Source organism: Corvus cornix, chromosome 5 (genome assembly GCF_000738735.6).
Source record: "Corvus cornix cornix isolate S_Up_H32 chromosome 5, ASM73873v5, whole genome shotgun sequence".
NCBI classification, from domain to species: domain Eukaryota; kingdom Metazoa; phylum Chordata; class Aves; order Passeriformes; family Corvidae; genus Corvus; species Corvus cornix.
The window spans coordinates 35,029,215-35,043,953 of NC_046335.1; the positions used below are offsets into that span (position 1 = coordinate 35,029,215).

Consider the following 14,739-nt stretch of genomic DNA (forward strand, 5'->3'; position numbering starts at 1 on the left):
CTCTACATTTTCAACATCACCTTATGAGTCACATGTTACCTGATTTATTTTAGAAGTTAATTATATTCAAATTACTAACACATGACTGACATTTTCAGTCTCATATAGTAATGGTATCCCTTTTAATTCTTCCAGTGGACATTGTAAACTCCATGTGCTTTTTGTCAACACCATCTACACAGTCTGCAGCAAACAGAGATTAATTATGCATCCATTAGTGGCATGGTTAGAAGGTTGCTGTCTATTCCAAGACACATATTTTTTTCTTTTCACACCCCCCATCCCTCCCGGTGCCTCCGGTTTGATTTGGGTTTTGTTATTGTTGTTGTGATATTCCAATAATTTCTCTTCCCAGATGCTTAAACCAGAACTTGTCACTAGCGTGTTTTCTCTTTTCTGAGGGAGAGCATCACCATGAAGGATACTAAGCCTTCTGAAATACAGGACTCTCTTAGTCTGCCCTGTTATTTTGAGTCTTAAAGAGATGTGAGAACAAAGTCTATTCAATGACATATGAAGGTCTTAATCGAATGTCCGAATAAAACCCTGAAGCAGTTATATTAAAGTATCAATCATGTTTCCTAAAGTAGAGCCCCTGAGCAAGAATAGGAACCATCTTCCTGCAATTAAACAGATTTTAAGTGAACTGCTGGCTGCTATTCTTAGGGTGAGATCATATCTGAAAGCAAAGTATTTTGCAGAGTTTAATTGTGGTTATATCTGGGAATGACACTGTCAGTTTGGGAAATGCAGGTTGAGCTTGTAGTGGTTAGAGTACCTAGCACTTGTTAAAGAGGAACAATCCACAGAAGTTGTTAAACTCTAGTGGTGGAGTCAAGAATAAATACCACAAAGAGGGAAGATGCACTTCAGGTTTAAGCAGTAATTAGTTTAGCTACTTCTCTCTGCATTGCAACTAAACAAATCAATACAGGCTGGTTTTTTCCTTCTAAGAGTTGAAAATAAAGGTCATTTGGATTCAGACCTTTTTGCACAGGTATATAAGAGGGGTTCAACCACATGACTTACCATTAACTCCTGTATAGAACACCTACTCCAGTCTCCAGGGAGTATTTGCAAGGGCAACCTTTCAGCACTGCAGCTTAGTGTTCCTTGGTGATATCCCAGCATAGAAAAAGGTGATTCAGAGCCAGGATGTGACTGTGGTTAAGTGATCTGCTAGACATGCTGCTGCCATACACAGCTAGGGAGGCTGGTTTCTTCTGCCTGGATTTTGCTGCTATAAATGCTCCTCTTGGTCTCCAGGCTGGCTGCAATGTGTACTATGTCCTTAGCACATTGTCCCAAACTCTTAACTTCCCATCTCCACCCAGACTTCACCTCCACAATAGACCTCAGCTCTCAGTCATACACCCCTTCCACCAGACACCCCTTTCTGTGCCTCTACCCCCCAGCTTTCTGTCATAATGGAAGCAACACCTCTTAGCTTGGTTTCCACTTTCTGCTCTTTATTCCTGTGACCAGGATTTCTGTGGTCTCAAAAAGAGGATTTCTGTGATCTCAAAAGTTTTCAAATCACAACTTTTTTCTAGATCAGATTATGTCCAGGGTCAACTGAATATTCAAAGGATTTGGGTACCAGATTCTAAAGTATATCGCTACAGAGTACTATATGCACTACCATACTGGGTTTTATTTTCAGAAGGTTATCAGTTGGCCAGCTAAAGATTACCTTGGGGACAACAGAAGGCACTTGCTTGACACAAAGGATATCTGCCAGATTTCCATTTGCAAAGCCAAACGATGAGGGCATGAGATGCATCCAAAGAGGCAGTCACTAGAGATCTTTAACAAAGGAAAAATAAGCTATGTTCGCCTAGCCTGTTTTTCAAAAATACCTGAACAGTCTTGTCCGACATTTCCAAAAGAAGACATCAAGGGCAGATACTGCACATAGAATATTTTAGCCCATAAACTTAAGAGACCAGCAAAGATATAAGCAGTTGACTGTCTTACAGTGAAATTCACAAGAAAATCTTAAAATTAGGCAGTGCAACCAGCTTACCTGAGTGATAGCAAACAGGACAGGAGCTTCTGAAACATGAGTTTGCCGCCCAAGATTTTCCTGTAAGGCAAAGGCATTTTCGTCTCAGAGTGCTGAGCCCAAGGAACATGCCACAGGGTAGGGATGCTTGCACAGCCCTAATGCTGCTTGCACAGAAATTTGGTCCATTCTCTTGAGTGTTCTGTAACATGGATAGGCCTTGAGCCTTGCCTACAATGGGAATTTAGTCACTGGTATAAAAAGTGTCTGGACGATTGTTCTGGAATGAAGATTTGCCCTTTGGTGAAAATTGCCAGCTAAGCAAGTCTCTTGATACTGTTGTTCAAAATCTCCATGTTAAAACCTGGACATGCTACTCCCAGACTTAGTTCTTAGCCAAAATTAGAAGCCAAAAATTAGGGCCAAACTGAGTTTTTTGCATAACCTGCAGGGGTATTCTCACAGAAGAGGTTTCTGTGGTAAATGCTGACTGACAGCACTTTCAGTTGAACTTCATTTTGAGGATTCAGAGAACAGCTATAAAAGTAAGGAAAGCTGAAAAATAAGGTGGTTTTTTAGTAAGAGATTCCAGATGCCACTTTATACAAGCTAATAAAGAGGAGATGAAGGACTTGATCAGAGTCTCAGAGTACCTACGCAACAAGGATGTACAGGCTTTGCAGGGTAACGTGTGGCTAGTAAATTGAAGCTAAACAAAAAATCAGTATAGAAATGTAGTGATGTTTCCTAAACAATTTAAGTTATTAGCCTTTGGAATAAAAAAGCTGCCATGGATCCCTTCTCACTGGTACCTGTCAAGGCTTGGTAGCTTCCTGAAGGATACTCTGAAATTCAAAATTATTTCAGGGTGGAATAAAGTAGAATCCAAACCTGTCAACTTCCAGGATTTTAGTTACAACTTCCCATCCCAGCTAACCACAGCTGCTGGTAAAGGTTAAACGTGTGATGTATTTTGGCTCTACAGGTGCTTTAATCTTTGTTTTGCTCAACCTTGTGCTGAACAGGGCTATACAAATTAGCTCACTTATCTACTGGAACCAGATCCGTACTGCACCTCTCAAATGGAGCTGGCTGGCGTAGATTTGAATGCACAAATTAAAATGTACAAATCTAGACTTAACATTCCTCTTGTGAAGAAAAACAGCCAAATTTCCTATTCCCTTGCTTAAACATCAGCAGTCAGTTGGGAAGCATGATAGACAGGGCCCCTCCTCTGGAGCTAATAGCATTAACCTTCTCCCTGTTCCCATGGCACATTTCACCCAGTAATTTCAAGATGGATTTTATTTTATTTTATTTTATTTTATTTTATTTTATTTTTCAACAGATGGGGACTCTTCATCACTATGAGACATACATGGGCTTAAAAGTTAAGAATTACTTATTGCTTAAGCTGACACAATAAATCAGCTGCCAAATTGAGAACGATAACCAAATACGATGGATAACCATTGCATGCTGCTGGAAGCAGGGCAAGCAACATTTCTCAGTGGGGGAGATGTAATCACCAGATGCTGTATTACAATGACAACGAGACCTGCAGGGAATGGGCAACTATAGTTTGCATCTGCAAGTAAAGGGCACCCTTCTAATCATCAGAGAGTCACTAGAGCTGGTGCTGTGCAGGATCAAGCCCATCCAGTTTCAAGAAGGCAGGAGGATGATCTAGGGATAAACCCCTAGATTTGGTCTTTCTGGGTGAGCTCTGTTCCTCAGAGGGATTCACTGGGGGCCTATTATGAACATAGAAGGAGAGTGATAAGGTGTTTGATGTGGTAAACACACACTGCCAGCCAGAGTTGCACATCTGTTTAGGAAAACACGTTTTCAAAACAATTCTGCCCATACAACAATTCTCTCCTCAAAACAATTGTCCCCTTCAAAACAATCCTCTTACCTTACTGAATTAGGTAAGAAGTACAAAGATTCCATGTCTCTTCCATTTCTGAAAGCTGAATTACTTACAGCCTCAATATTTTCATTGGATCACAGTCGATTTAGATAATTTCAGGCCACCAAGAACTGGAAGCACGCATGTCTAAATATTTATAAGGGAGATACTCCCTCCAGGTTCATTTCCAACAGCCGCTTCCAACACTGGGTCTCCAAATGGCCAACTCTTCCAGCAGAACTGCTTCCTGCACATCCATCTGCTCAGTTTGTTCAGATAAACACACATCTCTCCTGCTGGCCATGTGGTGCTGACTTCTCCCCGCCACGTGCATGCACGGTTAGCGGGGATGCCCTGCAGAAGCTTTACTGTGAGTATGAGTCATAGAAAGAACCCAGCTGGATATCTGGAAACCCATTTGGATTTAATGAATTAGCAGGATGTGGGAGAGTTTTTCTTTTCTTTTAAACCAATACATGAAGCAAGTCCCGTATGGAATTACTGAGTTAATACACATGAACAGACTGCCTGTCATTTTTCCAGAGTAATTTCTGTGACTTTCACTGGAAATACCAAGTAGCAAATGAACAGAGAGACTGAAATCCACCCCCTAGTTGCTCTGAAAGGCAGTTCCACAGAACGTGAAAGGCTGGCTCAGATTGGCAGCGTGCAGAAAGCTACTGCCACTGCTGTACATGCTACTGGTCAGCAGATAAACAAAGCAATCCTGTTTCCAGGGCAGTGAAGCCAGCAGTAAATTTACACAGCCATCTTTTCAATAGCTTTTAAAAATAAAGAAAAACAAGGCACAGTCATTTCAAGCTCCATTAGAAACAGAGTGAGAAAAATCAATGTGTGACAAATAGGAAAGGACTAACTCTGGATAAGGAAATGCCATTAAGGTTTTAGAAACATACGTGTTTTTTAACTGGGAGTCAAATAGCAAATTATCAGAATCTTTCAAAATACCTATGCACATTAATGGCAGGAGCTGTTAGAATATATTGACCTTCCATTATTAAAGCAAATGGGACAAAGCTCTAATTGGTAATGGTTGTGTCACTTAAACAATGTACAAGCAGTGGGACTAGTTCTGCAGTCCTTGTTCAATACATTTCTAGCATCAGTGCTCTGATGGTAAAAGCCTGTTTGTGATTGTTCCCAGTAAGCTATTTAAGCTTTGAAGGTGTACTTGGGTTAGAAATATATTCTGTCCACATTAAGTGATCATGAATTTGAACTAATTTAGATTGGAAGGAATCTCTGGAGGTCACCTAGCCAATCTCCTTCTCATGAAGTAAAGTGTGATACAGAGAGGGTTGTAGGGCTTACTCTAGGGGTGTGGGGAAAGGGGATGAAGAACTGCATCATATTCCCGATCCAGCACCATATCCTCTCAGCTGCAGTTACCATGCAAAAAATGAAGTCTGGCTGTTCATTGGTGACACCTGACCTGTGATGACTTGGGTTTCCAGGAGTACTGAGTCTCCTCCTTGCCAGAGACACACTGAGTAACACCACCTGCTATGGGAAATTTCTCTCCATGCCCTGGCACTAGATGCTGCCAGCCTCTGAACTGATCCTTGTAGTGGCATTCTGCCTTCCTTCCCCAAATTGTGTCATTCCCAAAGTTGCCTTGGATTGCAGCACTAGATGGGCTTGTGTTGCAGCCCAACTTATTTCCTCAGAGACTGTGACTGCACCATGTCCTATTCTTGTTGGTGGTCTCCAAGCCATTCCTAATGCCCAGGTCACCTGTATGAAGTTTAGCCCACTGGAGTAAGCATGACAGAAAGCCATGAGCATGGCTGTAAAGCATGGCTTGGGGATCTTCCCCTTTCCCCTTTATTTCACTCCTAGTTGTGGGAAACTCACAATGGGAATTTTCTTCAGCTCCCAGAGATTTATGTAACAATTGTCCTTCAGCACACAGAACCCTCAACATGTTATTTACTGTTTGCCTTTTCCTTTAGGAAGTTGGCAGAACTCACCTCTGGGAATGAAATTGTATTGCAGTGCTTTTCAGGAAGCAGGCAGCATAGCACATTTGTTCCCTGTACTACAGCTCCAGGTGTCTCTGGTTTGCTGACAGCACATTCCAACAGGGCAGAGCCCCTTGTTGTTTCCTACAGCAAAACTCCATACAGGATCTCCTGGATAAAAGGCAATTACATATTCTTTTTAAACCTAAGAGCCTTGGATTAAGCCAAATACCAAATCTGATCCAATTTATCCCCCTTTTTCCTTGTTGGATAACTGTTAGTCTGCCTTTTAGTACTTTTCAGAGCTCCAGCCCTCAGTCCAAGAAGCGATTTCATTACAAATGAAGCCAGCCACTGCCAGTAGACTGTGTGGCATTCCAGAGTTGTGGAGGGGTGTTTATGTTCTCCCTCTCCCCCAGTGTTTCGTGGGCCTGTGTGTCTCCCCAGAGTAAAGACAATCCCTTTGCTTTGCAATGCCAAAAATAGAAGCATTAGTATTTAAATTGCGAACAATTGGGTTTGGCAAACAATCCATATGACTGCACCCTTTCTGAATCACGAGGCTGAGTCATTTCCCTCACCTAAGCTGCTCTCTTCTCCCGTGCAGATTGCAGGGAGCAGGGGGAAATCCAGCACTAATGTTCTCCTGTCTGTCTGTCTACTGTCATCCCCATGCCCTGCAGCCTGCCTGCTCCAGGCTGAGCTGGTGAATTATGAGCGGGTCAAGGAGTACTGCCTCAAAGTGCTGCAGAAGGAAGGCGAGAACTTCAAGGCGCTCTATCGATCAGGAGTGGCATTTTATCACCTGGGTGACTTCAACAAGGCCCTCTACTACCTGAAAGAGGCAAGATCCCGCCAGCCGACAGGTATGGGGAAGGGGGGCAGGGATGTGGCTTGGCACTGAGTGCTTTTGTATTTTTTTCCATGACTTTTTTTTTTTTATTTCTGTCCCTGACTTGATTGTCTTGATTTCCACAGGAATGAGCATGACTCACTGTGTGTCCTTTGCTGGACTCCCCTTCAAGCACTTGTGGGTACTGCAGCAAGGTTGCAGTGCCCAAAGATTAACCGCTGCCAAGGCTGCAGCATGACCTGGAAGATGACAGTATTGCTGGAGTGCTGTCAGTGTGGAGGGGATTCTGCCTCTCTTTCCCTCCCTAACTTATTTTTGAAGAGGAAAGCAGGATGGGGAAGGAGTGTACTCCAAACATTACATTTTCTGACTCTCTGAGAAAAAGCTTTTTCCCCTTAGCAATGCCAGGAAACTATCTGTCATCCTCAATAGCCTTCCACCATCTCAGTAAAGGGTTAGTATTCTGCTTTGATCAAGGAGACAGACATTTACCCACAAAGCATTCATCAGGATGCTTCAACTTTTGCTGTGAAATCAGCCAATTGCTTGTTAAGTATCTGTCATCCATCTGTCAAAACCATACAGTTCATTTGGGGACAGCAATGAAATTATACATCCAAACAACTTAGCCTTGCCAGAGCAACCATCTTCATGCTAAACTGCCCAGCCTCAGAAGGCAGGTGAAAGAGCTGTGGAGGTGGTGAAAGAGATGAAAGGTGAAAGGCCAGAGATCAGGGTGAGGCAGAGATGGTGCTTTTATTTTTCAGAAATAATAGGGAGATAAAACAACACTGTGGTGTTAAACAGAAAGGAATTTTGTAGAACTCAAAGGATCTCAAGAAAGTAAAATGAAAGCCACGTGCAAAGAAAATCTGCTACAGAGCAGCTCTTCAGATGAATCTGAGAGGAAAGAGTGAGAACTGGGTGTAAAACAGGAGCAAGCCTGGGTCCCGGCGGAGCATGGTGGAGCTGATGTTCATTGAACTAGAGGAGGGAAGGGAGGCTGTTGGAGCTGACTGTGCTTGATGTCCTACAGGCATTGGCCCTGCAGGGCTCCTGCAGTGTCTGTGTCCTGGAGGACCATCAGGGAGGATGTGCTTGGGAGTGTGCTGGGATCTCCTTCCTCTTCCACTTCCCCTAAGGGTGCTTGATCCCATCTGCTCTGCTTGGCCATGGGCTCCAGGCAGTCTGACAGCACAGCTGTGCACCCCACACTCCCAGAGCAAATGTGTTTAAAAGCTCAGTGTAGCCTATTTTAGTTTACACTGTGCCCTTCTGCTTTCAGCCCTTGCCAGAACTAGGAAATGGAGAAGCATATGCAAGAGAAAAATAGTCAGTGGAAAATAAGTTATCCTAACCTTGAAGTTTTGACTAGGCTCAGATGTGAAAAATTTCTTTTAGCTGAACCACTTAGCTTCCATTTTTAAAATATGTGTTTCTGTGCTCCCTTACCACCCCCCTCCTTGTGATACTATTTATTTGGTATTCCTGATTGCTTCTTGAAATAAATACTAATTTATTCAACAGCAACAACTTCAAATACCACTTGCTACAAAAACATACCAGAAAGTGTCCCTAAAGGCCCTTAATGTATACAAAATCCAGTTCTGGCCTTCAGCTTTGCATCAGAGACTCTTTCCTGTTATTTGTAGACCATTCAAGGCTGTTGTTCCACTGTTTTATTTATGATTATGGAAAACTTGAAGGGCATTCAGGGGGAAAGAATATGTACAGTAAGAAAGGATGTCACTGTTAAAATGCAGAAATAGGAATCAAGTAACACTATCAAGAATTATTATGTGACCTGGAATAAGTCAGTGTCTCGACTTTCAATGTCTCCATCTGCAAAGTGTGATTGTTTTCTTTCATCTGAGGTTTCACCAGGCTCACTGGTTATTATTGCAGTCATGTTCTGTGTGTTCTTTTTTTTTCTAATAAGGAATGGTTTTGGCACAAATCACTGGCAGTTATTCTCTTTGGTGGGAGAGATTTTGAATGGTAAAGAGGAATTAGTTAGCAAAGGGGTTTAGTGTTCTAAAGGGGTGGCAGCACAGCAGATCCCTTATGGCTATTCACTATCTGCCCAGGGTGAAGGAAGGTTGGATTTGGCCTGATTTCCTGTGCCACCTCCAAAAAAAATCACAAAAGCAGATGGAAATAACACAAGATAGTTGTATAACCCTCTTACTGAGGGAGAAGGCAGCTGCTGTTAAGTCGTGTAAAGCATGCATGGAGCCCTCCATGGCTCTGTGTCCAGAGGTTGGTGCAGCAATGGGCAGCCAAACAGACACCTTGCAGCAAAGTCTTGTTCAGCCCTCTCCTACTGGGGCTGCATTGTCAGGGCAGGGACCGACTGGGATTGAGACCAGACCATCAGCTGGCAATGGCCTGGTAATGTCAAGCAGTGGTCCCTGGTGTCCCTGTGCTGGGAACCCACGTTCAGACATCCTGTGGGCTGCCCAGACCAGATGGTTTTTGTGCTGTGTGGGGCAGGCTCATGGCTGCACTCAGGCACTGCCTTCCTGCACCCCTGTGACTCAGAAGTCCTGGGAACAAAACCCAGGCCACGATGTCTAAACAGCAGATAAGCAACTGGGCTCTGAAGCTACAGGGGAAGCAGAAATTATCTTTAATATGGCATTAGGCCACTCCGCACAGGGACACAGGCACAGTCCTAAGAGCCAGGAAACATGTTCCCATTGCAGCTCTACTGGTACCTCTTTGCATGGGTCTGACCCGTCATCTGTGTTGTTCTTACTTTTTATTTCCACATCAGCCGAAGGGGATAATTTCTTCTCCACTGAGAGATGAGAGTCTTCTCATTAACATTTACACACAGCTTTGAAATATTTCTGAAGGCAGAGCTAGTATGGTGCAATACCATTAGGTAGAAAAAACTTGACAGGGCTCTACTCCTGTAAACAGAGAGCTGCTCTCATTATTTTTCCTTGGTAAAATAATGGTCCTCACAAAGACAGCAAAACGTGCCAAAGCCAGCCTAAGAGATTTATAAGTAGCTTGCAATGGGAGTGTCTCCCACCCTCTATCAGGTTACATACATATTATTTTGCCCCTGGCTTCCTAGGCATGTGGAAATCTCCCAGGTGAGGGAAGCTGTGCCATTAGCAGCCACTACCTTACCCAAAAGCCAAAGGGGGCTGGCAGCCTTTCCTTTCCGAATTATGAGCCCACCTCTGCCCCCTCAGTGAGGTGCTGAGTCCCTGCGGGCTCAGGCAGGTGGATTTCCTGACATGCCCATGCAGTTATCCCTTCTTACCTGCACCAAGCAGGCACTGTAAGCATGCACCTCAGTGGCAGGGATGAGCACAGCCCATCAGAGCCTAGGCGGGCACAGAGCAGAGGTCACAGTGAAGGCAGAACAGCAAGACTCTGCTCAGGCTGAGTGCCCTGCCTTTACACTGCTGGGAGTGAGTCAGCCACCTGCACCAATTTTATTTTAAGCCTAAAATTCAGGGCTACCCCCTCAACTGAATTTCTTCATTACAGGAGGCTGCACAACTTAAATAATTCTGTTTTTTAAAAAGCTGTTTTAAAATTTGCTGGGCTGGTAAGAAATGTGAATGCATAAACAGCCGAGGATGCTGGTGCATCTTGCTTGACAGAAGCAACGGCAGAACTTCTTAACTCATGAAAAATGTCCCAAACAGGTCAAGTAACTTAGTCATCAAATCCCACCCTCTGGAGTGCCTACGATAATGCAACTGAACCTGCAGAACACTCAGCAGGGAGACCCACCTCACCAGAGATAACTTGAGAAGTCACAACAGCATGGCCACAGCCCACAGATGCCACATGGCATGTTTGTGGATAGCTCTGGGTAGCAGGAAACTGATCCGTCTCGCACTGATTCAGCACTGGCAGAGGGCACAACAGAGACATCCTCATCTTTAAAGGAAGCTTTGCACCCTCAACTGCTTTGGGGGGTGCAGTACTCACACTCACTAGTGCTGGACATGTTGCTAGTAATTTGTTCATCACTTTGAAAGCTGAAGCACTTCTCATTTCCCTAGCTGGTGTGGAACACATTGCAGTTTGGATGAGGAGGAGGCGAGATTGCCCTCTGATTGGATTGCATTGCATTTCCGATTGGTTTCTGAGGATCTAATAACTTCAGTGGACCAAGCTTATTACTGTATCCCGCAGCCGTAGGGAGGAGAGGAGAGAGATCCAGCAGGCAGGAATTGTGCAGCAAGATTGATTTATTTAATTATTTTACAAACTCTTTTATAGACTTTTTTCTTCATAGTCTAATTGGTCAAAGGATCAGCCACCCCCTGGGGTGATCGGCTAGAATTCTAAAACATTCATTGTAAAAATATTTTTCTACTGTACTATAAACATAGTTCTACAAGGTCGCAGGTGTTCATAGTTTATAGAACTCTGCTAATATCTTCATGAGAGAGAAAAGTATCTCACAGGCTTAGAAAGAAGCAGGAAAATTTCTTGCTAACAGCATTTTTGTATCCACACAAGCTGGCCCTGGCTGGCTGTTAGAGCAAGGCTCTGAGCAAAGAACCATTTTTCAATCAATACAGAAGTGAAAGTGGCTATGTTTTTACTTGCTTGCTTCTGGTACTACATGGCTTTTGCAACTTTGTGGGTGCCATGTGTGTGTGAAGCTACCCTCATGATAGAAATCAACATGATTTAAAAGAGGATTGACCATGACTGCACAATCATTAGCTCTGTCTGGAGACACATACTCATTTAGATCAACCTGTGATTCAGGGTGAACAGGTTCCCTTAGGGCTGAGGCCAGGAGATGAAGCATAGTGTGTGTGGTGGGTTGATGCTCTGAAATTCTGGAAGGAAAAAGAAGGCTCAGTTTACCACCTGCACAATGCTGGAATATCACAGAGGTCTACTAGGATGAATCAGTGGTTCTGTGCCCCTAGGAACTTCATTAGACAGGACAGACAAGGCAGTATGCAGCATATAGCATATGACAAAACTGCAGATAGTGTGTCATGGTGGAAGGACATCCAAGCAGAAACTTTAAGGGAAGAAAGGGTACAAAGACAGTGTGAAGGATGCTCTTCCCAATTCTACTCATCATCGAAAAGCGTGAAAAGAGTGGAATAGACAGTAAATAGAGTAGGAGAGTGAAAAGGCAGAGCATAACTGTACACAAAATGCCTGCAGGGGTTTGCATGCAGGCACTGCAGGAAGAGAAGCCAGTGGAGGTGTCGTTCCACAAGTACAGGCAAGGATGACCTGGATAGTTTCAGCTGTGTGAGTTCAACTGTGCTGACCAAGAGTAATCAGAGACGAAGTAAAAACTAGCTGAGGCAAGACTGAGCAACAGGGATGGTGAGTGCAACTCAGACCAGGCTCTCCAAAACCAGAGATTCCTGGTTTGGTTTGGAGCCCCTTCCAAATGATGCTGTTCCAGAACACAGCACTGGAACCGTGCTGCTCCTCTGTGATGTACTAGGGATGGAGGTGCATTCTCTCTGTCTGCCACAGGGAGTTGTGTAACCACCATACCTGTGTGTGTGTTCTTTCCCTGCAGATACCAATGTCATACGATACATCCAGCTGACAGAGATGAAGCTCAGCAGATGTTCCCAGAGAGAGAAGGAAACCTTGTGAAAATGAAGCCACTTCAGCTGAAGTGCCCAAGGGGGAACATTTCCTTCCTAGAAGCTCATTTGATGGATTTTCCCGTTTGCTCTGCCTCATCCTCATCTCCTCATCCATCCACTCACCCTTGCTCTTCATTGAATACCAGTTTTGAAATGAAAGACACTTGGACGCTGGATATGGCTGCTTGCCAACTATGGTAATACCCCTTCCCCGTGGCAAAAGAGCACAACAACTACAGCCAGCCTTGTTCCCAGACAGTGTCACACACCTGGAGTAGGCAATGCTGGAGGACCTGTCTGGTCCTGAACTGACTGCCTATTACCTATTAGGGAAGCAACCCCCAGAACAACGACTTCCTGACCAGGCAAGCTGGAGATAGAGGGTTTCTGCTCTGAGTGATCACTGGAGCTTGAAGAGCTAAGAAACCAAGAGAGCCGCTGGTCATTCCACAAGGCACAGCAAATGCCTTTTTACCATCAGTTTCCTCTGCCTGCTTCTCCAGTGTGTGTTATTGGTCTCCAGTGAGAGCTCACATGCTCCCAGTCTAATGTCAATGAAAACTGTTTCTAAACATCCTCTTGATGAAAGCACAGAGCACCCTATGTACCCCCTGCAGAGCTGTCCCAGTGCCAGAGGAGAAGGCTGTGGGCTACCACAGAGCGCTGAACGGACTGTGAAAGCATGGTGTACAGTGTGAGGGAAAAACTGTGAAATAATTCATTAAAGGCAAATAAAAATTATTCATAGGCAACAAGTCCAGGCATTGCTTTTCAAAGGAGCCTCTTGGGTTCCCTGTGTCCAGACAGACAACATTATCTAGTAGGGGGGCAGCATGGAGTGGGGAACAAGGGATGTCTCTTTGCTTACCTTGGCTCTGCCAATGCCTTGCTGTGTGATCTTGGGCAAGTCACTTAGCCTCTCGGTGCCTCGGTTTCCCTATCTGTACACTAGGGATAATAATACTTCCCTACCTCGCAGGGGTGTTGTGAGGATGTATTAGTTAATGTTTGTAAGTAACAGTACAGTGATGTTCAGTGCTAAGTATTATTAGTACATTGGATTGAGGTCTTGATTCTCCCACCTTGTGTTGGTGCTTCCTGTGTCCTGTTTTTTTCTTTTGTAGGAGAGTGTGGTGCTGACAACAGGGCAGGACCAACAGCTTTGGAGCCTATTTTGGCAGCCCAGAGGGCCTGTTTAGACCTTCTCCAGCAGTGTGACCTTTTCTAAGAGCTCTGTCTCCTTGGCTCAAAGGTCCTTTCTGAAACTGCCAGTAATGGGATCAGTAAGTGCCACAAACACATTCTCAGTGTGACTTGCCCCAGCAGCGGCCCACAGGGACATGTTCCCAGATGCAGGATATATATGTATAGTCTCATCCCATGGTGGTCAGTGTCAAGTGAGTGTAGCCAGAGTTACTTCACTTGGCCGTCAGCTGAAACACAGAAACTGAAACAGCTGAACAGACAAAAGTTTGGCCAAGTGCTGTGTGCTTTGGTCCCAGCAGACATGGTATCTACAGACAGTTGGCTATGGCATCCCACATTCCAGCTGTGGTATCTAGCCACATTTTTCTCCAGCCAAAATTTAAGAGAGTTGTTAGAGAAACATCAAGAGAAAAGGCAAATTGAATATAAGCCAACAGTGTGCCCTGGCAGCCAGGAGGGCCAGCCATGTCCTGGGGGGCATTGGGCACAGCATCGTCAGCCAGGCAAGGGAGGGGATCGTCCCACTCTGCTCTGCACTGGGATAACCTCACCTCGAGTGCTGGGGGCAGTTTTGGGTGCCACAATAAAAAAAAAGATAAAAAGCTCTAAGAAAGTGTCCAAAGGACAGCTACAAAGATGGTGAAGGGCCTTGAGGGGAAGCTCTGTAAGGAGTAGTTGAGGTCACTTTGTCTGTTCAGCCTGGAGTAGAGGAGACTGCGGGGAGACCTCACTGTAGTCTTCAACATCCTCACGAGAGGAAGGAGAGAGGCAGGCACTGATCTCTTTTCTCTGGTGACCAGTGACAGGACCCAAGGCAACAGCATGAAGCTGTGCCAGGAGAGGTTTAAGTTGGATATTAGGAAAAGGTTCTTCACCCAGAGAGGGTGGTTGAACACTGGAACAGGCTCAACTGGAACAGGGAAGTGGTGACAGCACCATCCTGACAGAGTTTAAGAAGTGTTTGGACAATGTTCTCAGGTACCTGCTGTGTCTCTTGGGGTGTCCCTGTGCAGGGCCAGGAGTTGGACTTGATGATCTTTGTGGGTGCCTTCCAGCTCAGGATATTTATGATTCTGTGATTTTATGAAATCTCTGTAATTGTCTCTGAAAAAACTTCAGTCATATTCTTTAGTACAGGAACACATCCAGCTCACATTGGGGCTGGGGAAGAGACC

General features: G+C 44.6%; 1 protein-coding gene across 1 annotated transcript in view; it reads left to right on the forward strand.

Moving 5' to 3' along the window:
- Window positions 1–13,439, forward strand: part of TTC9 (tetratricopeptide repeat domain 9) — a 28,811-nt gene extending 15,372 nt beyond the window's left edge. Inside the window, exons 2-3 of the mRNA XM_039552907.1 lie at window positions 6,583–6,765; window positions 12,286–13,439. Coding sequence (XP_039408841.1) covers window positions 6,583–6,765; window positions 12,286–12,365 — 263 coding nt within the window. The 3' untranslated portion in view covers window positions 12,366–13,439. The remainder of the gene's footprint in view (window positions 1–6,582; window positions 6,766–12,285) is intronic.
- Window positions 13,440–14,739: the final 1,300 nt, after the last annotated feature.